The 27,272-nt window shown below is 54.4% G+C and overlaps 1 protein-coding gene and 4 long non-coding RNA genes across 15 annotated transcripts in view; 2 read left to right on the forward strand and 3 right to left on the reverse strand.

The window, feature by feature from the left end:
- Nucleotides 1–6,852, forward strand: part of LOC118686377 (ras association domain-containing protein 6-like) — a 59,626-nt gene extending 52,774 nt beyond the window's left edge. For both annotated transcript variants that reach the window (XM_054514670.1, XM_036382581.1), the window contains 9 exons: nt 151–229; nt 591–742; nt 2,555–2,646; nt 3,068–3,252; nt 3,356–3,457; nt 4,321–4,372; nt 4,917–5,035; nt 5,122–5,219; nt 5,841–6,852. In XM_054514670.1, coding sequence (XP_054370645.1) covers nt 151–229; nt 591–742; nt 2,555–2,646; nt 3,068–3,252; nt 3,356–3,457; nt 4,321–4,372; nt 4,917–5,035; nt 5,122–5,219; nt 5,841–5,916 — 955 coding nt within the window. In that variant the 3' untranslated portion in view covers nt 5,917–6,852. The remainder of the gene's footprint in view (nt 1–150; nt 230–590; nt 743–2,554; nt 2,647–3,067; nt 3,253–3,355; nt 3,458–4,320; nt 4,373–4,916; nt 5,036–5,121; nt 5,220–5,840) is intronic.
- Nucleotides 6,853–8,091: 1,239 nt separating this feature from the next.
- On the forward strand, nt 8,092–17,062 carry LOC118686378 (uncharacterized). 8 transcript variants are annotated; one of them, XR_008508342.1, is made up of 8 exons: nt 8,103–8,626; nt 11,836–13,206; nt 13,297–13,434; nt 14,051–14,280; nt 14,680–14,834; nt 15,941–16,065; nt 16,438–16,633; nt 16,894–17,062. It is a non-coding gene; the product is annotated as an uncharacterized LOC118686378 (long non-coding RNA). The 8 variants fall into 8 exon arrangements; XR_008508340.1 differs by having other exon boundaries at nt 8,201–8,626; nt 11,836–12,568; nt 13,129–13,206; nt 16,438–17,062; XR_004980154.2 differs by having other exon boundaries at nt 8,202–8,626; nt 11,836–11,960; nt 12,474–13,206; nt 16,438–17,062.
- Nucleotides 14,312–16,951, reverse strand: LOC118686379 (uncharacterized). 2 transcript variants are annotated; one of them, XR_008508345.1, is made up of 3 exons: nt 16,866–16,951; nt 16,603–16,658; nt 14,312–16,485 (listed from the first exon to the last, which is right to left on the reverse strand). It is a non-coding gene; the product is annotated as an uncharacterized LOC118686379 (long non-coding RNA). The 2 variants fall into 2 exon arrangements; XR_008508344.1 differs by lacking the exon at nt 16,866–16,951 and having other exon boundaries at nt 14,312–14,795; nt 15,988–16,485.
- A 2,954-nt stretch (nt 17,063–20,016) lies between the features above and the next one.
- On the reverse strand, nt 20,017–23,058 carry LOC118686742 (uncharacterized). 2 transcript variants are annotated; one of them, XR_004980228.1, is made up of 5 exons: nt 22,793–23,058; nt 22,470–22,595; nt 21,825–21,977; nt 20,526–20,767; nt 20,017–20,349 (listed from the first exon to the last, which is right to left on the reverse strand). It is a non-coding gene; the product is annotated as an uncharacterized LOC118686742 (long non-coding RNA). The 2 variants fall into 2 exon arrangements; XR_004980229.1 differs by having other exon boundaries at nt 21,825–21,994.
- Nucleotides 23,059–23,387: 329 nt separating this feature from the next.
- On the reverse strand, nt 23,388–27,019 carry LOC118686754 (uncharacterized). Its single transcript, XR_004980231.1, has 3 exons — nt 26,468–27,019; nt 25,997–26,265; nt 23,388–25,564 (listed from the first exon to the last, which is right to left on the reverse strand). It is a non-coding gene; the product is annotated as an uncharacterized LOC118686754 (long non-coding RNA).
- Between the last annotated feature and the right edge of the window lie 253 nt (nt 27,020–27,272).

Here is a 27,272-nt window from a genome sequence, read left to right on the forward strand (position 1 = left end):
TTTCTCTCAGAAAATGATGTATGGATCATTAATAAACCTATACAAGGGTGCAGTGGGTAGCACAGTTACAGGGTGTTACCCTGCCACATACCACCTGCATTTTACAGAGATGTTAAAAACATTTCTTTTTCATTGTGATCTTCATTCTAGAGAGCAGCTCAATTCTCTTCTGAAGAATTATAACTCTTACTATTCAGATCAAGAGAATCTGCAACTGACATGTAATCAGGTAAGGATTTAGGGGTGAGAAACTCCACTAATCTGGACATCACAAATTAGTGCTCTCTTCTCCTCACAGCACTGGACTCCAGCTCCACTCGCTGTGGTGTTGTTATTGCACGACAGGTTCCATCTAATGTAATAAACCAGAACTGGTTTCCTGAACTGATCAGGTCAGCCTGCAGCTTTGGCTGTTTTGGAAATTGCTCAAAACTGAGGTTACACATTCTCCAGGTAATCTGTTCCAGGGCTGTGTCAGCCTCAGTAATTTCATTGTAGTCCTGTTACTTTGAGGGGAGACAGATTATTATTAGTTGATTATTTTTACTCCATTATTATGCAGCACTGACTATTTCCCTGTTTTTCTCCAGCAAGAAGGAAGCACCCCCTTCATTGAAGGAATCCTGTCAATATTCTGGGGCGTGCGGCATCCTATCAGATTAAAGATTCAGGATGAGAAGCAGATACTCTCTTTTGTAACCCTGAAGTCAACAGAGAATGTGGGCTTTTTCCCCAGTAAAAGGTAATGGATGGACTTCCCTAGGGAGGCTAGCATTGCAAGATGGCTCGTGTTGTGCCTTCAGTGAGTGGCTGTGGCTGGCTGCCCTGGATATCCCAGATTCCCCAAAGGCCGTGGTGGTTGCTGGACAGCAGAGCCTTTGAACAGTCTCTGCTGGGCAGGAAGGTGTGTGTTTGTAGCACCTTTGTTTGGCCCTCAGGCTGAGGAGCTGGAAGGAGGCTGCTCTTTTCATGGGAACTGACAATTCCTATACAAGGACTGGGAAATTGATGTATATAAATGTATAGGAAAAGAGCCAAACAATCCCCCTGTGTTTCCATGTGCACCTGATACTGGTAGCCCCTGAGAGGTCTCGTGTTGGTGCACACACTGGAGCATGAAGCCAGAATCTGGTGGGTAAGTGCTGAGGGATTGTCTGTCCCAGCTTACAGGTATGTGAGGTCTGCAACCATTGCTGCTCAGGTGAAGTTCAAGTCAGGCAATAGATACTGGCTTTGTCTGTGCAAAATTTGGTCTAAAAACCCCTTAAAATACTTACAGACCAGCTGTTCCATAAAATGACATTTTATACCCCAGTGTGTTGTGCTCAGCTGATACAAGTACTCAGTGTACTTTTCCTTTGTTTTGAACACTGTTTCCCCAGCCTTGGTGAATTTGATGAGCTGATTCTGAATCTTGTAATACAGAGGCAGAGCCCATGTTCACCCTGAATGACTCCCTGATAAATTGAGTATTGCAGAGTTTATTTTTCTAATGACTTAATGTCCTAGCTTGCATGTGAGGCATGTTGGAACTGAACTGGGGATTTAATTCTGCCACCTTTGCAGCTGTGGAGTTCCAGTAAAGTCTTCTTCCCCATCTCTGGCTGCTGAAATTCAGGGATGAATTTTGACAGGAGTAACTAGGAAAGAACCTGAGTTTTAGGCAAATCTGGCTCTCAGTTTACCTTGACCAGGTCTGCTGGTGTGGGGTGCACGTGGCCTGTAGGGCACTTCTTAAAAAACTTCTGGCTGGTGGAAATCTGTATGCTAAAGTAAACATTCACTCATGATCCCAGAAACGTGGGGCTGCCCTGACATGCTTTAAGGTATGCAGGGCAGCTTGGCTGTCTGATCTTAAAGGAACTTGGTAAATGTGTACAATACAACCAAGATCTTGTTTGGCATGTAAATTGAGGGTAGCTGAATATTGTTGGGAATACATATATATATATATATATATATATATATATATATATATATATATATATATACATATACATATGAAATTCATTTTTAATATTGCACTACAAATTGGTTTATTCACAGTCAGAGCAGTAACTGGAAGACCTTATGCTGAAGAGTTTGGGCATAAGTTTGAGTTAATATGATTTATGGAAATATTGACATCTGAAAGGCTGGATGGAACTTCCTGCTCTCATACACAGCTGGTTTGGACAGCACAAGTGTAACCTGTGTAACTCTGTTCTGTAACTATTAAAAAACAATATGTGTGTTTTGTGTGCCTGCCTGGTAGTCTGAGTGTGATTAATCTAGGATGTTGCTGTAAAACAGATCAGGAATTACTGCAAGTTGTTTAGGTTGTGTCCTGGTTGATGTTCAACAGGTTTTACATTGGATGTGTTACATTTAGGATCCCTGGTCATACTGTATTTTAATATGAAGTTGTTATGACTTAAACTAAAATGACCATGCTGAAGTCTGTATGTTGAGCAGGGATAGGAATGTATGACATAACCCCTGGCCACAGGATAAACTGCAGTCACTGAGGAGTTACTGAGGAGCAGTCAATGGTAACTCCGTGTTTGTCTTTCAGGGGAATGACTCGCTGGGGAGAGTTTGATGACCTCCATCACATCAGCGGGGATGCACTGAAATCTGCTGAGGAGCAGCCAGACCTCGAGCAAAGTTAGTGTTGGTGCTCTCAGGTTAACCAAAAATTCTGTGTTCTGTGACAGTGCAAGAGGCTTCTCACACATCAGCCCTTCCCTGCCAGCCAAGGGAAATCTCTTTGCTGTGTGTCACATGTCCCTGCAAGCTGGGGAAACACCCACCTAGGGCTGCTTAGGGCTGTGCAGGTGACTTGGTGAACAGCCAGTGGCAATGAGCTGTGCTTTCATCCAAGAAATCATCCCCAAGGGAGCAAATCAGCAAACTGCAAGCCCTGCAAGCAGCCTATTCCTCATCGTATGCCTCTGCCTTGTTCCTTTCCTCCTCCACCACCCCAAAAATAATAAATAGTAAACAGTAAATGAAGCCCTTCACTGAGAGCCTCCCTCCTCTGGGGGTGCTGGCAGCTGCACAGGACGTGTGGTTCTCTTCTGTCCAGGTTATCCATGCTATGAAAGTCACACTCTCAGGTCCAGGAGGGAGCAGGAGCTCGACTGTGCCACCCTGCCCCGCAGCAGCAGCGATGCCACGGCCGTGCGCAGGAGGACCAAGCTCCCCACCATCACCAGGACAGAAGTAGAAACTCACAGGTTCTCCATCAATGGCCACTTCTACAACCACGAGGTAGGAAATTTTAGGCTTGGCTTTGTCACCTGAGGGGCAGGGAGCCCTGCCCAGTGAGGTGTGCCTCAGGCTCAGGCCGTGGTGTGGCTGTTCTTGTTCCCAGACATCAGTTTTCACTCCGGCTTTTGGGTCAGAAACCAAAATAAGAATCAACAGCCAGATGAGGACCAGACAAGTGATAGAGCAGTTGCTTTGGAAGTTTAAGGTAAGTCTGCTGGCAGGAGGAAGCGTGGCCGTGTTCTGGAAGCGTTCATTCCCATGTGCACTCCCTCCAGCACTGTGGGAAAGATGTGGAATAGCTGGGTGAGGACAGTGCGTGGAGCGGAGTGTAAAAAAACCCAGATGGACAATTTTAATCCTGGCGGTGCTGCCCTCCCACAGACAGCCCCGGGAACTGCAGCTGGCCTAAAACAGCAGCAATTATCCCAGCGCCTGTCTGGGACGGGCTTTCTCTGAGAGCCAGGCGTGTGGAAAGATGGGAAGGTTACAGCTACAAGTACTGCTCAAGGCCAGTGCCATGCTGTCTGAAACTACTTTTTTTTTTTTAATTTCCTTGGAACCATCTCCCCCAACAATGTCGTACATAGTCAGAAGTAGCTTTGCCCTTACTGCTGCATATTTCTCAAATATCTTGATTTTCCATGGCTGCTTAGTGTTTAATTTATACTTTAATGGTCTTAAACTTCCCATTTAACTTGTCTGGAGACTTCACTACTGCAGAATTACTTTGTGTGGTTAGTAAGGCTTGTGAGTGTCTTGAAAGGAAAACAACTTCTAGGAGTAACAAGGAAGGGAATTACAGAGCAGGGAGTAGAGTTGTAGGGAATACATTGCAAAGTAAGTGTTCAAAAGCTGTGCTGTTTTCACTGTCCCTGGCACAGGACAGTGAACATGGCAGCACAGCTTTCTGTCTTGTCCAGAGCCACTATCTTTAACTCTTGTACAGACAGGATCCCTGTCTCAGGCTTTGATCCAAATCTCTGAACTGAGACACACAGGGAAAATGTGCTGAGAGGGAAGTTCTGGGAATATCTGTGAGTCTGAATGGAATTTCTTTTTTTTTCACAGATAGAAAACAGCCCCCATGATTTTGCACTTTACGTTATCCATGCGTCTGGAGGTAAGCCAGCCACTGCTGCCTGAGCACTTCAGCTCTGATCATTCTGTGTGTGTGTGGAATGTGTCCCTTGGAGTAACAGGACTTGTGCCAGGCCTCTGTCCTTGTTTGTGCACTGTGTGTGTGCTGTGGCATTTTGCCTTCTCAGGCACCCTTCAGAGATGTCTCCTCTGGAGAGGAAAAGCTGAATAATTGTGTGTATTTCAGCTGACAGCTTTGCATTGCATATGCTGAGTTCAAAGTACTCACTGGTCAGTGGAAACAGGTTACTTCCATAGCAGTTTACTTTCCAGTTACTTCCATAGCAGTTTACTTTTCCAGGAAAAGGGAGATTTGATCTTTATTAAAGGGAACACCTGAGAGAATAGGAGGGAACTGGGGGAGAAGGTATTTCAAATGGCACAACGTTAGGGACCTGTTAGGTATCTGGTCATTGCACTCGAGTCAGTATGGGATCCTTGTCAGGGAAAAAGGCTCATGACTGCAGGTGGTAGATGGAGCCCCTGTGGGATGTTCTGTGTTTTGTGACACTGCTTATACATTCCAGAAAAGAAGCAGCTGAGGAGTAGGGATGTTCCCTTATTGCACAGGCTGCTGCAGGGGCCCTCTGAGAAGGTTGCCAAGTTCTTTCTCATGGATGGGGACATGGAAGAGATCAGCAGTGATGTATGTATATCCTCACTTCTCATAGCTCGTGGGGTTTTCCTCAGTGACCACAGTCAGTAGTGCCTTTCTTGTCTTCTCCTTGGTAGGTGGCTCAGTACATTTCATTCCATCTTCCCTTCTTGGAATCCATTCTGCACAGAATAAATGAAGAGGAGGAGCGGGAGATTCGACAGACAACTGCAAGGTAAACAGACACAAAATGAGGTGTCACAGAGTCCAGGGCAATCTGTAGAATTGGCTCATGAGGAGAACATATGGATGTAGCAGAGTGCAGGTGACTACACACAGAGTGGGGTCTTCAGAAAATTTGGACCCTCAGGGTAACTTCTCTTTATTTTGTTTGCTGTCTGCTTTCTGGGCCTTTGACTGGCTCGGTTGGTACTTGCTGCTGTTCCCTTGGAAAGGGTAAATGCAGTACCACACGTGATACCATTTTGGTTCTGTAGCATTTCAGCCACATCAGTGCCTGATGTTCCCTTAAAACTTGAGGTGAGTGATGGAAATCCCCCCAGCAAAAAGGGGGATTGTCCCACAGGTACAAGCCAGAGGAGCTGCCATATTTGTGAGCCTCTCCTGAGTCCAGGAGCACTGAGAGGCTGCAGCAGCCACAGATCTGTTACTGCATGATGGGCTGATAACCACGTTGAATCCAAGTGTCAGGAAACATTTAGAAAATACTAGACTTGCCTGCATTGGGAAAGTGGGACATGGCCACAAAGGTTGGGAATGCACCTATATGTGAGCAGCTGGTTGGAATTTGGGCTGAAGGTTTGCAGAGGTTATTTCAATGCCTTCTCCCTCTCAGGTACACACGAGAGAAGAGGCTGATCCTGCAGCACCTGCGCAGTCGAAGCATTCAGAAAACAGAGACCACGGTGTGATGGGGCGGCCCTGGAGAGCACTGGGAATGCCCCTGGGAACGCCTGGGCTGCTGAAGGACAGTCCTGCTGCCTTCTGGGGTGGAGCTGAGCAGTGAGAGTGCCCCGTGGGAGAAGTCTCCCCTCACCATTAACCCCTGCAGCGCTGGGGTGTGGGCTGCAAGCACCCACGGAGATGCACGTTGCCCAAACTGCAGATGCTGGATCTGACTTGGAACTTGGGCAAAAACTCCCCTGAAAAGCCCAAGGCTTTAAATCCTGCTGATGTGTCACCTGGCACCAAGAGGCTGGCGTAGAAAAATGCTGCAATAACCAATGTGCTGATAGAAAATGTGCAAACTAGGAATATGGTTATCCTTCTGTTAAAGAAATGTTGTGTTATATTAGCAGAAAGCTTTTCAGTAGAGCCAAGTGGCAGAAGATATTTATGTATTTAAGACTGCAGGTAGGATTTCCATTTAAGTTATAAAACATCCATGCAAGATGCCTGAAATCCACGGGCTTCAGGCTGGTGGATGCCGAAACTGCTTAAGCTTTGAGCTGCTGTTAGAAAAACATAACTGGAAACCCTCCCACTTAGGAGCTGCTCAGCTCTTAGCAATGACAGGGAATTTATTGCTGAAATACCTCGTGCACTGCAAAGTAAGAACTGACTGAACACTGTGGGGTCCTGAAAGGCACCTCAGTGGTTTCTGTAGTTGGAATTGTTGATTGCGTTCCTTCCTGAGTGTTCTGTTTGACGAGGAATGGAGGTGCTCAGTGAGAGGCTGCGTGTCACAGCCAGGGAGGGCTGGGCCCACGGCCTCCCCAGGGATGCAGTTTGGCTCCAGCCCAGCCCCACGCAGGGCACTGCAGCCCCTGTCAGGTCCTTCCTGGCTGAGCTGTGTTCCATCTTAGAGCTCCAGTTACAGAGATGTAAATAAAATAGATCTGTGCACAGCTCCTTGTCCTCCTGCACTAGCTGGTTGTTTCTACCTGGTGTCTGTGCCTTACCTCAGCTGCTTTGTCTCATGCAGGTAACAAATGCTTGTGAGGGAGGAAAGGGATGTGCAGAACATGTGGCCTAGAAATTGTATGGAGTAAATCAAATTGTAAAATTTTACACTGCCCGAAATCCTGTTACTGGGATGGGAATTCAGAAAGTAAAGGTCAAGGTGCTGATATTGAAGCTCCTCAGGCTGCAGCAAGTGTATTATTTCAAAGTATAGTTTATAATCCTGCCCAGGAGAATGGGTAGGGACAAGGGAGCACAGAGGGCAGAAATAACAATAATTCATGGTTAAGAGGTAGGAATTAAATAGGCCATTTTTGTCACCATCTGATGTTCAAGACTTGAATCCTTTTCAATTCTCTTGTCTTGCTGAATTGGGACTGAAAACTTTGGGCAGACAGAAGTTTGGAGATAGGGCACAGAGCTGGTGCTGTTGGCCAGGATTTCAGGGTGAGTGCAATGGTGCCGTGACTCCTGTGGGGCTGGTTCTTTGTGAGTGCTGTGCTGTCTAAATGAACCATTTCTGACAAATACAGACAGGAGCAGGGGAAGAATCTCTTCCAAGGTATTCTGGGACACTCAGGGAAACACAGCAAGGACACACAGGTGACAGAGGAGAGGGGGGGTCACTCAGGTTCGAACATGAAGCCATTAATCACAGAAACAGTGATTACAGTCCATATCTTACCTGAATTTGTGCATTTGATCTCATTTGCACTTACACTTCATAAGCTTAGTATTTAAAATGCCTTTATTTGTTTTGTTCTGTGACTATTTGGGATAATATGATAACATTTCACACTGGAAGGTGGTGGCCACAGCCAAACTCTGAATTTCCATCACTTAACTTATTGTTTCAGTGGATTTCCTTATGGGGATTCAGCCTCTCTCTGACCTAAAGGTGGCTTTTTGTCACTTGGTTTGCTTTAAATGCTCCCTGTGCCCTTTGTGTCATTTGTCCAGCGAGGACCTTCCCATGAACTGTGCAGCTCCTTACGCCGACAGCATTTTCTCACTCCTTCGGATGAGTTCTGGACCCTGGCAAAAGGAAAATCCCTGGGAGCGTCAGTGTCAGGAGGGTGGCTGATGTGTCTGTGACACGTTCAGTGCTCATTAGGCTGTGACTGCGCTAATTAATGGGCAAGAGAGCAGCAGGCCGGGTTCGGCCGATCTCGGCTCGGTTGGGCTGAGCTCGGAGCCGCTCGCTGCATTCGGAGCTCAGCTCGGTTCGGTTCGACCGACCCCGTAATGTTCAGGTTGGTTCGGCTGATCTCGCGTTGGTTCGGCTTATCCAGTTCGGTTGGGCTTATCTAGTTCGGTTGGGCTGAACGCGGTTCCGTCCCGTTCCGTTCAGTTCACCTCAGCTAAACTCGGATCGATTCGGCAAATCGCGGCCAGAGTCGGCCCTTCGGGTACGCTCGGCTGTTCTCGGCCACACTCGGCTGTCGGCGGCTCCACTCGGCCACACTCGGCTCTTCGGCCCTACCTGACTCTGCTCCGCGGTGCAGTGGCGGTCGGTGGCGGGGCCCCGCTCCCCGGCCTGAGCCCCGTGAGGGGACAGAGCGCTGGGACAGCCGCCTCAGCCCGGGTCACCCTGTCCCTGCCCGGCCCCGCGTCCCCCGGAGCGCGCCCTGCGGCGCAGAACGCGGCCTTTGGGCCAGGAGCGGGGACAATGCCCTTGGCTCGGCAGCAGCGCCGGGAGACAGCGGGCGGTGCCCTCAGGTGAGCGGCCGGAGGGGAGGGAGCTGGGCCGGGGGCACCGGGGCCGGGGCACCCACAGGGGGCCGGGGCTGCTTCGGGCGCTGCTGCGTGGGACCCGCTGTGGGTGGGACGGGTCTGTCCCGGGCCTTGCGGCTCTCTGGGATCGTGTTCCGTGGAATAAAGCTGGGGCTCGTCCCAGCTGCGGGGACAGCGCTTTATTGTGTGAGAAACAAAGTTCACTCTTTAGAATTTTTACACGTTTGTTAAGGGATAAAAGGCAGCGCTGGGGTGCTTGGCTGTTTGCCAGGAGCATCCGGTTACCTTAAACCGTATTCTCTATTTTGTGTTACATTGCAGTGGTGTGAGCATATTCATTACAGTTTATACATATTCAAACAGTCCTTTGAGTTTAGATGTTCTTTTGCTTGATTTTAACCTTCATGCCATCTTGTGGATTAAACCAATATATTTTATTTCTTCCTGTGGTGCCATCCTGTTTTATTTTCACTCCCTCGTTATTTGATAACGAGGGTCAATAAATTTTTCCTTTTTTTTCGGTGCTCTGGTTTCTGTTTCTGTTATCTTGTGTTTCAGATAAGATTGTCCCCAAATGTGGGAAATCACCTAATTATCTGACACCATTTTCTGAGTTCCTTACATGTAAAAGCATTTTAACATTTCACACTCTCTATTATGCTACAGTCTAAAATAGTATCTATTACACTGCTATTTATAAAAGCTATGCAGGGCATACATGAACTGACAGATTATACTTTATCAAGAGCAGTAGTTACAGATTGTACTCTCTCAGGATTTTTGTGGTCAATAATACCGTGCCAGAGCTAATAGATAAATGGCAAAGGCAATAACTGCATTTGTTATTTATATTTCTGGGGTGGGCTGAGCTCTGTTTTCCGGGAAGCAGTGGGATGGGTGTCCTTGTGCCCACCCCCCTGGGTTCCAGAGAGAAGCTGCTCCTGTGGCTGCAGCTGAGGGGCAGTGGGAAACCTGAACAGTCCTGATGGAAACCGATGCAAAACCAGGTTTTGTTGGGTTTTGGACTTGCCATTTTCCCCTGATCCGTGTGTTTTGCCTTAGGAAACAGGAACTGGGCACCAAGACATTTTGTTAGCCTAGAAGGGATGAGTTTGTTTGTGTTTATTTCCTGAGCCACCTGGGACGATTTGGGTCTCAGTTGGCACCTGAGAGCCTCCTTCTGTGTCCTGGGTGGGGTGGTGGCTATCAAAGGGGTAAAAGTTGGAGCAGGAGGGTGGGTGGAGAGGAGAGCAGTGGCTCTTTGGGGATTTGCATCTGGAAAGGGCCCTCAGTTACCTGATGGGAGTCCTGGAAACAGAGCTGAGAGTCCCTGAGCAATGAGGATGGTGCAGCTGGAGTGCTGAGAGTGCAGAGGCTGCAGTGGGTGTTGTCTGCTCGGTCTCCCGATGTCCCATCTCTGATGCTGGGCTGGCACCCAGGCACCTCCCAGGTCTGGACACCCTCAGGGCAGGGGTGGTTTTGAAATGTTTTAAATGCTGCAGCAGCTCCCTCAGCTTGGATGAGTGTGAGGATATCCAGCGCTTCCTTAGGGCTTGGAGCATGGCAAGGGTGCAGGGCTCATGGTCAGTCTTGTTTAAACCCTTGCAATAGCAAAATATTTTAAAACAGAGACTTTGAGGAAATAACATCGGTGAGTCTGTTGCAAGGATAGGTACAAGCTGTCTTTATTAAAGATCCACACTGCTGGATGTTGTGTCAGAGCACTCTGGGGACAGAAGGTGTCCCCAAAGCTTCATTAACCCCTTGTTTTCTGCTGGTAGGGCAGGGTGTGAGCCCAGCCTCGGGGGCTGTGTGGCTCATCCTGCCTGGAGCAGGGACACCCCGTGAGGCTGAGCCACAGAGGTTCAGTTGTTGGAGCAGCTGGGGATCTCTTTGTGCCTGGGAATTGTTGTTGCTGCGTTCCTGTCCCAGCTGCAGGGTTCCCTCAGAGCCTGTGCCCTGCAGCAGCACTGGGAGCTCCTGTGCTGGGCAGGGAGCAGCTCTGGCCTGGGGCTTTCAGTCCCATCAGCGTCCATTGAAATCCAGCGTTTGTTTTACTTCATCAGCCTCTGTGCTGTGCCACCCTCGGTGCCAGGGGACAGAGCTGTGGGGAGGCTCCATCCCATCTGTACCAAGTGCTGCCAGCGCTTCCAGCAGCACTGCTGGGGCATCAAGGGCTGCCTTTGGAGCCTGGCTTTCACAGAGGGTTACACACTCTGCCCTTCAGCATCCAGCTGCATCCTACAGCTGCATAGTTCAGCTCGCAGGGAGCAGAGTCAGCTCTTGGGCCCAAACCAGGTTTTGTCCCACAGAGAGTGACTGAGCTTCCTGAGGTAGCACACAGATGTGCACTGGCCTTTGGGGCTAATAGTGAGTGCTGCCAGGTGATTGTGATAAGGTTGAGCTGAAGCTTTCTTAGAAAAGCCATCAGCTGTAAGGAGAATCTATGGAAAACAGGTGGTTGGTGCACTAGCTGGTAGTAGGTCCTGGGCTTTTCTTCTTCTTTTCTTTAACCTGTTCTTAAGAGGATCCCAAAACTGCAAAATTGAAAGGAAGGGGGATGTGCGGGTGAAAGTTGCTTTTCATTTTTTGAGGTGTTGCTGTGGATTTTGGTGTGTCAAGTGGCACTACCAAAACAGCATTGGAATAACCAAACTTCAGGACTCTGCACTTAATTCCTTGAATGTGTTTGTGTGGGTGCAGGAAATGCCAAATCCCAAGGCAATTCCATGTCTGTAACTTCAAGTGCAACATCTTTAAAACCAAGTGCTCAGTGTGGGCTTTCCATGTGGATGCAAATGGTCAAAGGCCTTTCTTGTGTCCCAAAAGCAAAAACCCTTTCTCTGTGAGGTTTTGGAGGGGATTCTCTTTGGGATTTCTTGTGATGCAGCATCCTGGGTGTCCCTTCCTTTGTGCAAAGTCCAATGGTAAAGGATGGAATGGCTGACACGTGGGGTCTGGGATAAAAATGGTTCTGTTAAAATTGGGCAAAGAATGCAATAAGAAAAATGAGCATCGTTTCAATGTCTGAAATAGTCAGGAATAAAAGTGCTGGAAAAGGACACGTTTATGTTTGAATTGGTGTCACCTCTCATGGATAAAACCCCATAGTGAGCAATCAGAGCACAAGTATGAGAGCTGGGATCCTTTGACTTCCACAGTGGACTTAATTTTCTTTTTCTCCTCTCTTTCAGGGCAGGAAAAATCATCAAACTCCTCCCATCTTTGCCAAAAGCTTTGGTGTTTAAGCAGCCAAAGGCAAGAGGCCTCAGCACCAGGGGTCTGCACTGGAGGGCTCTGGTCCTGCCCATGCTGTGGGGTGAGTCAGAGGGACACAGGGCTCCTCTTTTCCTCTCTGCTGGGATTAACTGCCATGGGAATGCCATTGCTGACAGCCCAGCCCCAGCTGTGTCTGCTGGAGAAGGGCAGAGGTGAAGAGACAAATGCCAGAGTTCCCTGGGGATGCTGGAGCTGTGGTGTTGGCTGTGCCCTGAGGGGCAGGTTGGGCATTATCTGTGCACCCAAGGACTGCTCTGGGGGTTCGGGAGCTCTCAGTGCATTCCCAGCTCTGCCAGGGCTGGCAGCCGGTGCAGGGCTGGGTGACAGCCTCTGCTCGGGCTGGGGGCAGGCACTGGCCCTGGCACAGATGCAGGGGCAGGGCTGGGAGGATTTGGGAGCAATGGGAGGAGAATGAGGGATGTGCTGGGCACAGTGGTCAGCCTGTGCTCGTGTCAGCACAGCCCTGCAGGGCCCTGGCATCTGGGAACAGCTCCAGCTCTCCTGGTGCCCAGGGATGGGCTCTGAGGGACTGGGTTTACCTGTGGCTTTCCAGGTCAGCAGGAACAAGGGCAATGTGGTGCCAGAGCTGTGGCCCATCCCATCAGGCTGTATTTCCCTCTGGGAAAGCAGAACAGTCTCTGGGCTGAGGTGAGTTTCCTGCAAGTGCTTAGAATCCAGGGAAAAGGGAGTTCAGGAATTGCATCTGCTGCTGGGAACAATGCCTTAGGCTTGCTTAGTTTGTGTCTGTGAGAAGTGGGCTTTGGGCTGGAGAGGTGCTGTTGGCAACAAAAGATGGAATCAATCCTCTCCAGGGATGTGCAGTGAAGGACTGAGTGGGAGGGAAGGGGAGTATTTAGAAATGATATCAGCATTTCTCCCAACATTGGGGTGCAGCAGTGATGGGGGTGGTTGGGTTTGCTCTGGGCCTTGTTATTCCTTGTGCCATTTTTCAATTCTGTTGCATGATTTACTGTCCAGTATCTTTCTAACAAAACCTGACAGAAATTTAGGTTTAGGATTAGAACTTAGGTCCATTCACTGCAAAATCTTGCCAAGGCTGGAGGACTGGGATGATGGCTGCTCTCAGCAAAGGTCACTTATTAATGCTGTGTCAGATTTCCCTCAGTGCTGGGCAGGAAAGGTGAGGGTTTGGATCAGGAATTCTGCAAACAAGGCCTGGGTGATTGTTGATTTGTTTTGTTTTTCAGTGAGCCAGGGCTGGCACAGGGAATTGTGCAGGTACTGGTCTGGCACCAGAGCTGCTGCCCTTTGGAGCCATTTTAAAGGTATGATCATAGAACATTTTGGGGGCTGTTTTCAGAACTCTGGGTTTCAGAACTCCTGTCCCCAGCCTGTTGCTAACCCTGGGACATCAGCTCTGGTTTCAGGCTGTCCTTGCTGGAGCAGCCTGGTCCCTGCCATCCCCAAGCCCTGAGACACAGAGGGAGCCCTGTCCCAAGTGGCCTTTGGCACCTTGTCAGGAATGTGGCAGCAGCCCCGGGAGCAGGCTGGAGGTGAGAACTGGGTGCTTGAAACTGAGGAGTGCTTATCTGGGGCTGGGGGGAAGGGGGAGGAGTTTCCATCCCCCCTGGAGCTTTCCTGCTGGGATGGGGCAGCACAGGGAGCAGAATTAATTGTGCACCTCCCACGGGCATTGCTGGCCTTGCTGTCTTGTGTTGTGCCATCAGACCGTGGCACTTTGCTGCTGTCACTGCCACTGCCACCCCAGCTGGGGGCTGTGCCCTCCTGCCAGCCCCACACAGGAGCTCCAGGGGTGCCTCTGTGCTCTGTTGGGAGCGTTTGCTGGGAATGTGCCCCATCCCTGGGAGTGTCCCTTTGTCCCTGGGCTGCCAGACAGAGCTTTGGGCTGCTCAGGCTCAGGGTTGGATTGCCAAAGGCCCTGAGAGGGAGCAGCACAGGGAGGGTGCTCAGAGAGGGGCTGGCAGAGCCCAGCTGGCAGGCTGGGCTGGGTGCTGCAGGTGGGTGTGTGTGCACTGCAGGGAGCGAATGTCCCCTTCCCTAACCAGCCCTGCAGATCCCAAGGGCTCCTAGAGCAGGATTTTATTCCTTACTTCCCTTTGTGGAAATTTCTTCTCTAAATTGCCACGAGCAATTCTTGGATTTCTCTAGGAGAAAACCTCCCAGCAGAGACAGATTGCAATGGAGGCCAGAGTTGTGTTTGGAGCAGGGAGTGCTGAGAGCTGCGTCTGCCTGTGCTGCCACAGCCTGACCACAGCCACATGGAACAGCCTGGAAAAGGGACTGGGGGAATTGCTGATGCCCCAGTGAGAAGAACACAAACTCACAGCCATTCAGCCTGACAGTCCCCTCCACCCAGAGCTCAGCACACATCCTCAGAGGTAAGTCCAGCAACTGAAGGAGCAAAAAACCTTAAGAAAACAGAAGAAAAAGGTGTTTTATTTTGCTCTAAAGTTATTTCAAGTTGTTATTAAAGCCTAACCAACATTTGCTCTTGATTTTGGTTGTGTGAATAACGAGCAGTGGGCATAGATGATGCCATTCATGTAGCTGAAAACCTGGTATAATCTAGAGGGGATACAAGAACTGTTTGTGTGGGAAAATGTGAGGGGATGTCAGGGGGAGTGAGGTGGCATTTTGGAGGGAATTGCTGAGGTAATTGAAGGGAGACCAGCAGACAATTTCCCTTGGAAATCTGAGGCCCCTGGGGCCCACAGCCAGGACTCTCCAGGGCTAAGGGGTCAGCACTGGAGACTCACTGTGTCCTCCTTCCTTGGCAGCAGCCAGCAGGGAAGGGAGAAGAGGATCCCTGTGGGATAAGACTGGAGAGAGTGAGCAGAGGAGCATCCTCGGGCTGGAGAAAGGCAAAGGGACCAACATGGTGTCACCAGGGCACCTGTGAGGAACAGAATGGACACTTGGAGGCCACATGGAGGTGAGGAGTGGATGGTTTGGGGCAAAATGTGAGTTAATCTCCAGAGAGATAAGTAGGGGATATTTAGGAGGGAAAAGCTGAGGTGATGAGTTCACCCAGCCTGGCACAAGGTGTGTTTGCACAGGCTGGGGCCAGAGGTGAAGGTCAATCCAAAGCCAGCCCTGCTCAGCCTCTAAATCCCAGGATAAGTTGTACAGGCTGCCCACTGAGGGATTAAAAATACATAAAAATGAAACCAAGAGCATTAATGAGAATCCTGGGAATCCCATTAACTTGTTGTCAGAACTCCTAACACAGTTTTGAGCTTTGATGACAAGAATGTATTTCTTTATTTGAATTATTCACTGTGTGGGATATGGAGTTTATTTGGATTTTAAAGCTCTCATGGTGGCCCTGACACTGCTCAGGAGCTGGTAGGAAAAGCAGAGTCAGAGCTCCTGGCAGGCACAGGGATGCTTTCCCCCATAGTGGATTGTGGAGGAAGTGTCTGGGACCTGGATTGTCCCTCTGGGTGATGCCACTTGCTGTGGTTTGTATAATTCCATACATTTAATTCCCAAAACATCCCAGCCCAGGGGTTTGAGCTGACAGGGCAGGACAAAGATTGTTCTCTGTGTGGTGCCCAGATTTGGGGTTCCCTGTCAGCTGTGCTAGATCTGATGAATTATACCCATAGCCCCAACTTCCCTGCTCCATTGCCACTGCAGTAACCTCACAGTGCCCCATGGAGTGTGGGTATTCCCATGCAGAGCTGCTGCCTTGGACAGCAGCTGTGTCAGGAGCCAGCAGAGCTTCCAAGGAAGCTCAGCAGCACAGGGACAAGGACAGGGTTCTATTCCATAGAACTAGCTATTTAGAACCCTCACCCCAATGGTGTCCCTGGGCTCACTGGACAGAGCTGCCTGGAATGGAGCTGATTTCACCCCCCTGAGCTCCAGGATGGAGAAGATGCAGTTGGTGTTTTAAAGCAGGAGAAGGCAGTGGCCAGATGTGCTCCCAGCCTGTGCTGAGGCAGCCCCTGTGCCCAGGTGGGGACATCTCTCCCTGCAGAAGCTCAGCTCCTTTCAGAGCCTCAGCAGTGGCCTCTACAAATTCTTTTCTCTCAGGAAAGGGATGTGCATCTCTGTCTTCAGCACACTCCAGTGGGACCTACCTGGGAAAGCTTTCCATGACATCTGCACTTCCAGCTGGATCCCTGGAAAACTCCAAACTCCATCCCACTGATTTTCAGGTATCTCTGAGGGCTACTGCCTGGGATTTAATATCTGTGGGGGAAGATTGCCTTGGCTTTAATGCTGCTGATGGATGATGGCCTCAGGCTGGGGAGGAGGGAAGGGATTTGGGGTGGCTGGGACATAGCTGGCAGCTGTGTGGGAGCTCTGAACCAGGAATTGCTGTGTGAGCCCCTCTGCAAAGGGCCCTTGCCTCCATTCCCAGTAATGCCAGCTGCTCCTTGGGGTCCTTCTGGGCTGTTGGTGGTCTCTGTCCAGGCTGAAGCATTTCCATGTGCCTGGTCAGAGCAGCCCCTGGCTGAGGAGCCACGGTGCAGGCACAGCTCCTCCCCTGCAGATCCCAAAGACACGAGGTGCTGCTTGCCTTTCAGGAGCTTCTGGCCTCCTCCTGCCCTGCGCTCCCAGCCAGCTGGGACACACTGAGGGAACACCAAGGAGCATTGCTGGCAGCAAGCAGGAGAGACACCAAGGTCTCTGGGCTAGAAAAAGAGCCCTGGACTCAGCAGCCAGCATCATTTTGACCTAGCAACACTCACCTGCAGGAAACACCCCCTGCCACAGAGCAAGGTAACCCTCAGGACTTGTCTTGTTCCTGGGGAAACAAAGGGACATTGTGTGAGCACATTTACAGCTGCTGGGTAAACCCTGGAAAGGGCAGAAAAACCAGGGTTATGGGGAAGAGTTTGGTGCTGACATGTTGAGTGCCAGCCAGTTCTGCCCTACAGCCATTGCAGGGGCTGGTGTGTAAAGCAGCATTAGCAGGAGGGAAGGAGCTGCATTTGTAGAGGAGTTCTCTTACTGGCAGCAGTCATTCCCATCCCTCACAGGACCTTTAGAACAACCCTGGGATTGGCTCAGGTGTTTGGAGCAGGGTACTGAGAAGACCAAAATTCTGTATTCCATGTGCAGCTGGGCCAGTCACTTCTCAGCATTTGACTCGATGATCTTCATGGCTCTGGAAATAAAGAACAAATAATTTTCACTGTTTTTTTAATATGTGGGGGTTTTTCCCTTGTGTTTCCCTGGGGCTCCAGTCCCACACCAGGCACAATCAGAGCAGGAGCAGCAACACCTCGGCCCCAGCGGCCGTCCCAGAGCGGCTGCTCCCGGTCGGGGCGCTGCAGCCCCCGGGGGTGCGGACACGGAGCAGGGGCTGCGGGCGCTGTGGCTCGTAGGGGAGCGCGGTGCTCGTGGGGTTACCGGACCGGGGGGGCTGCGGGGCGGCGCCGTGTCCGCCAGGGGGCGCCCCGCGGGGCGGGCAGTGGCGCTGAGCGAGCGGCGATGCCGATGGGGTCCTGGGGCCGGTACGGGCGGTCTCCGTGTCCTTCCTGCTTCCTGCCACGATCCAGAGGTTACTCCCGGGAAGCGTCATCCACCTGGCGGGCATGGCAGTGGCACAGTAGCGGCTCTCTGCCGCCGCAGCCGAAGTGGCAGCACCTGTCCCGGCACGGCTCTTCCCGACCGCAGTGATGCCGGTCCTGATCCCAGCCTCAATCCCCCCTCGATCCTCTGGGCCCAGCACCCACATCCTACCTGCCGAGAAAGAAGCGGCTTAGCCCAACTCCTACAGGAAATACCGGCAGGACCAGGACCAGAATCCCTGGACCCAAATCCCGGTCCCACCTGAGCGCCTTGGACCCTGCGCAGCACCAGTAGTAGCCCCCAATCAGGATCCCCGCACAGCACTCAGACCGACGCTCCCGCCGCATCCCGAGATAAGCATCCCCAGCAGAAAGCGGGATAGGTACGGATCCGCCGGGATTTATCGGCGGGCGGGGGGGAGGCGGGGCCCCGGGGGCGGGGCCGGCACACGTGTGAGGGGCGGGGCGTGCACAGGTGCGAGGGACCCCAGTGCGGCTGCGCGGGGCGGGGCCTTGGGGGATTTAAGGCGCGGGGAGGAGCGGTAGGAGTTTTTCGCTCTCTGGCGTTCGGTGAGGGAGGTTCCTGCCGGCCGGGGCCTTATATCTCATTTCCTGTATAATTTTCTTCTGCGTTTGTTTTCTTTTGTATTTATTTTTCTCTATACCTCTCCTTTCAACCCTCCCTTCCACCCCTCCCTCTCCCCCCTAGCCCTCTCCTTCCCCCCCCACCCTCTACGGCCGCTCTCCCTCTCTATTCCCCTATCTTACTCCTCAGTCCTCTCCTTCCTTCCCTCCCCAACCGGGCTCCCCCCTGCTCCGCTTCCGGCCCCCCGCCCAGTCGCTCCCCACCCGTCCTCAATCCTGCTCCTTCCACCACCCTGCCTTCCCCCCAGCCCTATCCCCCTGCTGCTCTGCACACCCCAACCTCTCTCCACCTGCCCTCACCTACCCCTCCCCTCCCCTATTCTCGTTCTCTATTCCCCGCTCTCCTCCTTTCCTCGCAGCCGCGGGGCTCGGGGTGCCGAGCAATAATAAAGCCTTGAGGGTCGGAGCTCGGCGCCCCCGCCCTGGCTGGGGTCCCCACACGGGGCCGGATCCGCTCTGCGGGTGCCCCCATTGCAGTCCAACGCACCGCCCCACACCGCCGGGGCTCCGGCTTTCCCAGTATCACACTGGGGGGGTCCTGGGGAGGGGGGTCCGAGTTCCAGGGGCCCCCTTATTAGGAGGTGGTCCCGGGGGGTGGGGTTCGGGGAGGGCCCCCTCCTTCGGAGGGGGTCCGGGGAGGGGTGGGGGCTTGGGGGCTAATTCTCCTTCCAGGCCTCGCCCCCTTCCCCGTCCCCCTCCTACGGCCGGGGTCCCGCCCCGTCCCCCTCCTACGGCCGGGGTCCCGCCCCGTCCCCCTCGCGGGGACCCCATCCTCCGAACCGGGGCCCGGGGGGAGGGAGGGGGGGGGGGGCTGGGGTTGGGGTTCTGGTTCAGCTCCTGTTGGTATCGGCCGGGGGTCCCGACTGACAGCCGAGACACTCCACGGCCCGAGCCTCCCCGGGCCGGTGGGGACAGAAGCTGCCACAGGTCGGGCAGGGAGTTCCGGGGCCGAGGGGCAGCGGGGACAGTCCCATCCCGGTGCTCGGGCCCCGACGCTCCCGGCGGTTTTCTCTGGCGGAGGGTGGGGGACAGGCGGGAGGCTCCTCGTGGGTGAGTTTTTGGGGCGTCGGGGCCATGGTAGGCCTGGAGGAGTGCGGGCTGTGAGGGAGGGATGCTCCCCTGGAAGCGGGTGTACCCGGCCGGGCTGTGTTTCCAGGCGGGGTGGGAGGTGCTGCAGCTGAAATAAACCTGAATACAGCGATTCCCCACATCTGCCAGTACTGCCCCACAGACACACAGGACCGGGCACGAAGGGTGCCTCCATCCCAGGTCCCAAGCACTTCCCATAAACTGGATATGGGGTAGGGGTGGGCAATACCCTTCCAGCTGCCCACTGCTACATCACACACGGGGTCACAATCAGAGCTGCAGTGCTGGCTCTTAACTGCCACGTGCTGTGTTTTGGGGGCTTGGAACATCCTGAGGGGATCAGGTTTGGAGCTCAGAAAGGGACAAAGTCCTGCATTTTTCACAGTGGGAAACAGAGACTAAATCCAGTGGGTTTGGGTCTAAAGGCAAAAATTTAGTCTTGCTTTCACCTTTTGAGAACAGAGACTAAATAGAGCATTTTTGGGGCCTTGAAACCAAGCTCTGGGGGATGATTTTGGGTCCAGAAGCACAGCCCGATGTTTGTGAAGCTCAGAAAAAGTAAAGTCCTGCATTTTCTTTTCTTGAAAATGCAGGTCTAGTCCAGTGTTTCTGGAACTCAGAAAAATGACCAAGTGGCACTTCCCAGAGACCTGGAAACAGCAGCTCAGGTGCCTGCTTTCAGCCCCCAAAGCAGAGGCTGGGGGAGAGCCTTTGGGTGGGAGGGCTGGGGATGAGGACCCTCTCTGGAGGAGGGGGTCCGGTCACCTTGGTCCCCAAAGGTAGGGACACCAGCATGCCCCAGGCTCTTTCAAGGGTCTGAGATAGTCTCAGGAAAGAAAAGCACTTTTCAGCCCCTTTTCCACATCCAACTGTTTATTGTGCACAACCACTACAACAGTTATGACTTCTATTTAAACAATAACTATGACAATAAATAGTTAATAGTTATAACCAAGTTAATAGTTATATGTAATTGATGACAGTGAGTCATGTACAACTTGGCCAAAAGCCCAGATAACTGAAATTAGCTGGAGCTTTAAAGTGGCTTGTAACAAAAAGCCGCAGTTGCTAAGCCAGAGCTGGAAGGAACTGGAGCAGCCATCAACTGGAGCATCTCAGTTCCAGAGCTGGAATGAAGAACACGCCACAGCCAGAGCTGGAGGTTCAGCAAGCTGGACTGGGTAACACCTGCAAGTGAAACAAGCAGAAGGAACAGACATCACCTGGGCCCTCAGATATCCTGAGCAATAAGTCAGCAGGGGTCCATCAGCAGGAGCTGTGAGCATCAGGAACAGCTCTTGTCCAGTGTCCATCAGCTGGAGCTGTAACAGGCACAGGCATCCCTGAGGGAGAGCTGAGCTCACCTGCAGCTGCAGCAGGAACGTCTCCTGGCTGGATCTGGAACTGGTGCACCCTGGATTCCCAGCCAGGCCCAGGCGTGGATGTCCCTAATCAGGAGCTCTGAGCAGCCTCTTCCCTCGGGGAGTGAAGCCAGGCCAGGTGTCCCTCTCTGTCTGCATGGAGGTGGCTCCCAGTCCCACCCCTGAGAGCAGAATGGAGGCAGGGGCTCTCCTGGGGATGTGGTGCAGCAGCGTCTCCTCTGTCTCTGCAGAAAGGGGGTCAGTCAGCATCCCCAGGGTGCACAGCACAGCCCCACAGGAGATGCCTGTCCCCCCTCCCAGGCAGGGGCAGCCCTTCCCTCCCTGCTGCCCCTGCTTTGGGCACAGACTGTGCACCGAGGACAGGGAGGCAGAAATCTCAATGGGAGAGCTCAGGGCTCAGCCCAGAAAACGCACGTTTCTGCCCAGAAGAGCAGAGGAGGAGGCACAGATTGCTGCAAGCCCTCTGCTCGGTGAGGGGCACTGTGGGAACCAGCCACCAAACAACACTGGGGCTGAGCTTGGCCTGGCCCAGCACCTTCCCCCAGCCACCCTCACCCTGCTCCAGAGCAGGACTGGGGAGCCACAGACTGTGCTGCTCATCCTGATAAACATCACTGAGCCAGGCACAGCACAACCCTGATCCCAGCCTGAACACGCCACAGGGCACATCCCTCAAACAACACTGAGCCAAGCCCAACACTAAGGAGCAAATGACACCGGCCACGAAGGGCCCAGAATGTCCAGAAGCCCCCCGGGGGGGGGAGCAGGGCAGGATTGTCCCCAGCCCGTCTGTGACCAGAAGCCAAAGCAGCAGCAGCCCTGGATGGTTGCTGATGGTGTGGGGAGAAGCCACCCCCGGGCAGCTCTGGTGCAGCCCCTTCTCCCAGCTCCCTTCACAGTGACAGCTCCCACAACTGTCAGGCACAGCTGAATCCCAGCCCCAGTTCCTGTCCTAACCCCCCTGTCCAGGAGCATGGCCACTGCAGCCCCAAACCACGCCAGGACAGGACAGGCCACACAACCAGAAACCACAAGCACAACCACGTTCTTCCCAAGGAACAGCCAAGGACAATGCAGAGGCACAGCCATGACCCTGGCCCTGCTGCAGCCTGCTGCCAGCCCCAAAGTGGCCCACAGCAGGGCCAGCACCAGAACCAGCACAGTGTGTTCCCCTCAGCCATAGCCTGGCACGACTTCCTCAGGTCATGTGCATCGGGGCATTCCTTCCTTTCTGCCTGATCCCGCAACCTTCCCCAAAGCTGCCCAGGTCAGAGCACTCACCTGGGCTCATCCTCCTGTGCCAGCCTCTCTTGGTGCCACGCTGGGGCCATGCTCCTCACCTGGGTTCATCCTCCCGTGCCAGTGTGCCCAGGGCTGCTCCTGCTGGGGCCGTGTCCCAGGCTGAGCCCCTCGGCCAGTCCCCTGTGCTGTTTCCTGCATGGAGGCAGTCCCTGGTGAGGAAGAGGCTGCAGCTTTGCTTCTTGGAAGACAAAGCTTTTGCCCCAGCAGGAGCTCCCAATGCACACCACAGGTCTCTGCAGGCAGCAAAATGCAGTGGTGAAAGCAGACCCTGCTTCTAAGGACTGCAGCTGACCCTCACCTGCTCCTTTTGTCACAGGGCTGCAGAGGCCGGGGCACCCCCCTGAGCCTCCCTGGAGCTCCTGAGCTTTCTGGACAAACACGAGCCCCCGGTGCCTCTCAGAGCCCAGGGGGCCCAGGGCTGGTGTAGAGGCTTTGCCTCCTCTCCCTCCCCCTGCCGTGGCTGCAGGCCCCACCTGCCCCTTTCTTTGGTGGCTCTGCCTCCCTCCGGTGAGCCTGGGAGCAGGGACCCAGCTGTGCCGAGCCGGGCTGCCCAGGCAGGGCCGCTGGACAAGACACAGCTGGCTCGGAGACAGGGACAGTGAGGAAAGCCTTCCCCAGACTTACCGAATTTCACAGGAATGACGCGGTGGCTGCAATTGCTCCATCCTCTGCGAGACCCCATTCGGGGAGGGTCCATTTTGGGGAGCAGTGCCGGGCAGCCTTCTCTGCAGCTTCCCCGCGGCTGAATCCCTGCGAATATGTTTGGAAAACACTTGTATAGGTTCCAAGTTCCAGAGCACCCTTGACTCCCTTCTCTGCCATGCCACACTTTCCCGCGGGATAGGCCCCAGGCCGGGGCAGCCCCTGAGCTCCCGGCACGACTGCTCCTGCCCCCGGCTGGGAACCGCAGTTCGGGATAGCCCCGAGGTGGGAGAGCACGTACTCACCCTGAGCCCGAGCTCCGGAACGCCTCGTCCATGCCCGCAGACACCCAAAGGTCTCCCCAAGCGCACAGTGCAGCCTGGAAAGGGCGGGGGCCCCGGCCCCTTTGCCAGCAGCCAGCCCCGACCACACGGCCGGGCAGCGTCCGGCTCCCCGTTACAGCCCAGTCACCGCCGCGAGGACCGTGCCCTTCGCCCCGAGGAGCGGGCCTCGCCGCCCACCCAGAAAAGGCCGCGGGACGCGCACGGCTCCAGCCCCGGGCGGGGCTCGCCCCCGGCGCTCCGCCCCCGGCGCTCCGCCCCCGGCGCTCCGCCCCCGGCGCTCCGCCCCCGGCGCTCCGCCCCCGGCGCTCCGCCCCCGGCGCTCCGCCCCCGGCGCTCCGCCCCCGGCGCTCCGCCCCCGGCGCTCCGCCCCCGGCGCTCCGCCCCCGGCGCTCCGCCCCCGGCGCTCCGCCCCCGGCGCTCCGCCCCCGGCGCTCCGCCCCCGGCGCTCCGCCCCCGGCGCTCCGCCCCCGGCGCTCCGCCCCCGGCGCTCCGCCCCCGGCGCTCCGCCCCCGGCGCTCCGCCCCCGGCGCTCCGCCCCCGGCGCTCCGCCCCCGGCGCTCCGCCCCCGGCGCTCGGCGCAGCCCCCGCCGAGGCGTCCCCTGCAGGACGCGCACCGGTACTGCAGGCAGCGCTCCCCGAGCGCATCCCGCCGCAGCCGAGCCGGTGCTGCGGCCTCACGGCGGCACTTCCCGAGCGCCGGCTCCCTGTGTCCCTGTAGAGCCCTGCCCGCTCCCGGAACGGGACCCGTGTCACCCACAGTGGCAGCCAGGCTTGGTCCCTGATCATTCCCGGTGAGAAGCGATCCCAGCTCTTCCCCGTTCCCGAACGGCCGCTGCTGTCAGAGGCAGCCGGGTCGCATTTCACACGAACTGGGACCGAACCGAATCGAGCCGAATCGAGCCCTGCTCAGCCGAACTGTGCCGAACCGAATCGAGCTGGGCCGAACCCAGCCTCCTGCTCTCGTGTCCTTTAATGAGCGCCTGTGATGGACTTTTGGATCAAAGCATTTTCCCTGTTGATTTCCCTGCCTCTGTTTCCCTCTTGCCTTCCCTATGCTGTCTCAGCCCGCTGAACTTCTTACCCCAAAACTGCATTAGCTCCCCTTTACCCTCCAGTAAATCCCATCTTCCCTACTTCTCTCACGTCCCTCTCTTTACTGCATTCCTTAACTTAACAAACCATCCCTCACCCGTAAGCTTTGGTTTCGGTTAGATTCGGCTCGGTTCGGCTGAAGTCGGAGCCGCTCGCTGCCTTCGGAGCGGCTCGTTTTGGTTCGGCCCAACTCGGCTCGGTTCGGCCCAATTCGGAGCTGCTCGTGCCTTCGGCAGAACTCGGCTCGGCTCGGCTGAACTCGGAACCGCTCCGTGTGTTCGGCGCAGCTCGGTTCGGCTCGGCTCCCTGAGGGCGGGAAAGCGGCGCCGCCTCACGTTAAACTCGCCCGGCTCGGGGCTCTCCTGCTGCCGCCTCCTGCGGGCGGCCCGGCCATCGCACGGACACGACCGGGAGCGCGGGGTCGGGCAGGAGCTCATTAGGCTGTGACCGCACTCGCGCTAATTAATGGGCACGAGAGCAGCAGGCCGGGTTCGGCCGAACTCGGTGCCACTTACCGGGTTCGGCCAAGCTTGGTTCGGCTGAATTTGGTTCGGTTCTGCCGTTCTCGGTTCACTCACCATTCCATATGAGAGGAATCACTGCTCTTCCCTGCTGCTCTGGGAATGCCGGGCACAAGCCTTGGAAAAAGCCTCAGGAACAAGTGTCCCCCTGAGACGGTCATCGGGTGCTGGGAGCAAGAACCACCACAGCAGGGTGGTTACATCTTGTGGGGACAAGAGTTACCCCAGGCAAAGCTTCACCGTCATGCCCCGGGGGTGAAGGAGCTTGACCACAGCACGTCTGGGGACACATGGATGGACCTCCCCCCTAAACTCCCAGAATGGGGACCCCCTAGGGACCTGCACTGCAGAAACTGCAACAGGAACTAAAGCAATCACCAAGCTAACACTAACAAACCTAGAAATACAAGCAAACAGACAAACCCCAACCAAAATTAAAAAAGGCTGGAGGAAAACGCAAATGTTCCGGCAAGCACAGACCAAACTGACAGGTCAGAGTTTCCCTCATCACAGTGCCCCGGGCTGTGCCAGCTTCCCCAGCTTCACAGGGAGGGCAGCATGCCAGGGCTGCCTGCAAGGAGCCTTCTGCAGCGGGCACCAGGACAGAGGGCCAGGCAGGGCACCTGGCATCGTGGAGATATGGGAAGCCAGGCCCCACCAGGCAATAGTTATGAGCTGGGCAAAATCTTTCTCCTGGAGGATCAAAGGTTCTCTGGAAAAAATGGAGGTAATCCAGAGAAATCCGTTCCTCCAGGAGATAAGGAGGAGTGGGCACCCACCAGGAGATGGGGAACAAGTGGGAAGTGTGTGTGTGTGTCAGCTCCTGCCTCGGTCACGGGTTTGTCCTGGCAGTGGCAGTGTCACAGACAGAGGTACAAATGTGGCTGACAAAGCCCTGCTGTCCACAGCAGCTGCCCACGGCACACTGCAACAACTGAGAGTGGAAGCTCAGAGCCCAAGGGAAAAAGTCCTGTGGGAAGGACTGTGTGCCCTGCACATCTCCAGGAAGCCACTCGCCAGCTGCCGGAGCACCCGTGACTCTGTGGGACAGCTTCCCAGCCAGCGCAGCAGAAAGGAACTCAGCGTGGCTGTGCCAGGGTTGTATGTGCATCTCCACAGCCTGCAAAGAAATCAGAAACAAAAAAGAACATATCACAATTCCAGCCCTTCCAAAAGAAAGGAAATTCAGTCACGTGACTGAGGAACAGCCACTTAGTCCTGGAGGGTGCAAGTGCTTTAATTCCAGCTGTGCACATTTAGTATTCGGTGTAGCTTAGACCTGGGTGTTTCTCTCTGGCTCAGCCCCAAAGTCCAGCTGGTAGCGGGGCCACATCCCTGCCACGGGTAAGGAGGCCTATGCCTGAGCATCAGCTGGAGCATCAGCCTCCTCACTGCTCACTGCAGCGCACTACAAAGCAGAAATTCACCCCTCTAATGTACCTGTGGACCAGTTTGGGCTGATGGATATGGTGCTGGGGGATATAAAGAACTTGTTGGCAAGAAGCTGCCATTGACGTTAAAAAAACCTCAATATGAAATTGGGCACGGTTACCTGAAACCAGGGCGATTTTACCATCTTGCCGAGGTGGTGCGTTGCAACCAGTCACAGGAAACCTCTGTTTCTCTGACCATTCTCTGAGACAGGCAGTCCCTAAAATCTCTGGCAGTCAGAAAGCGCAGGCTGTAAAGGAGCTGCCAGGGCCCAGTGGCCGTGTGCGGTGTCTGTTTCCCCCTCTCCCAGCCTGGCGGAGAGCTGAGAAGCATCTTCTGGCCGGGCGTGCCGTAAGCTGTCAGCCAGGTCTGCATCAGCTCCCCCAAGCTCTGCAAACACAAAGGTGCCTGTGACCGAGGGCTCCCTGACTGACACGAGCCTGAGCTTTATTTCAGTCCCCGGAGCGCAGCAGGACCGTCCCGCTAGCCACGCCGCACGCCGCGCCCGGGGAGCCGCTGTCTGACCCGAGCGGTCCCTGTCCCGTGCAGCCCCGCTTTGCCGCCCAAGGACACGTGTCCGCTGCCGGCTCACTCCCTTCCTTCGCTGCTGGCTCCTTTCTTTCGTTCCCGGCTCCCTTCCTTCGCTCCCGGCTCCTTTCCTTCGCCGCCGGCTTCCTTCCTTCTCTCCTGGCTCCCGTTCTTCGCTCCCGGCTCCCGTCCATCCCGGCCGGCTCGCTGCCGAGCACCTGCTCCCGGTGGGAGGGGCCCGTCCGGCTTTGGCGCGCCCTCCCGCCCGAGATGGCACCGCTCCGAGACACCCCGGCTCGGGCGGGTTTTACTCCTGTTAAAACCGATGCTTTCGCCGCTTCATCTCGGTGATGCTAAGTTGCGGTGATTAGGTCGGGTTGCCATGTACGAGACGGCAACGATTTCCCCCGCTCCAAGCTCTCTGCAAGCTCTGCAGCGTCAGGAGTGTTGGCTTTGTTGCCCCGTTCGACCGCGCGGCAAAGCCACAGCCCCCGTTTCTGCTCTCCTCTGCAGCGTCTGCCGAAGGAGACTCCGAAGGAAACAGTCCTGAGGATTAAATGTCGATGCCTGTACACAAATAATCAGTCTCTGCACCAGGACCCCCGTGCAGCCAAGGGAGGGAAGGCAGCACTGCTGGCTGCACCTCCCCTATGACTGAGCAGAGATTTGAGATAGCCAAAGCTGACAGGCAGCAACAGAAGTCTCACTGTGTGTGCTAGAAATCTTCCAGTGCTAAATGCACACTGAACCAGCCTACTTGTCATGTTTCTTCTAGTGAAGCATTAGCATTAGTGTTAAAGCTTGTTAATGCGATACAGACATCATCCAGTGGATATAAATATATATTCCAGCTCAGTTTGGGTGTGTTG

The sequence above is a fragment of the Molothrus ater genome, chromosome 4 (assembly GCF_012460135.2).
Source record: "Molothrus ater isolate BHLD 08-10-18 breed brown headed cowbird chromosome 4, BPBGC_Mater_1.1, whole genome shotgun sequence".
Taxonomy (NCBI): Eukaryota; Metazoa; Chordata; class Aves; order Passeriformes; family Icteridae; genus Molothrus; species Molothrus ater.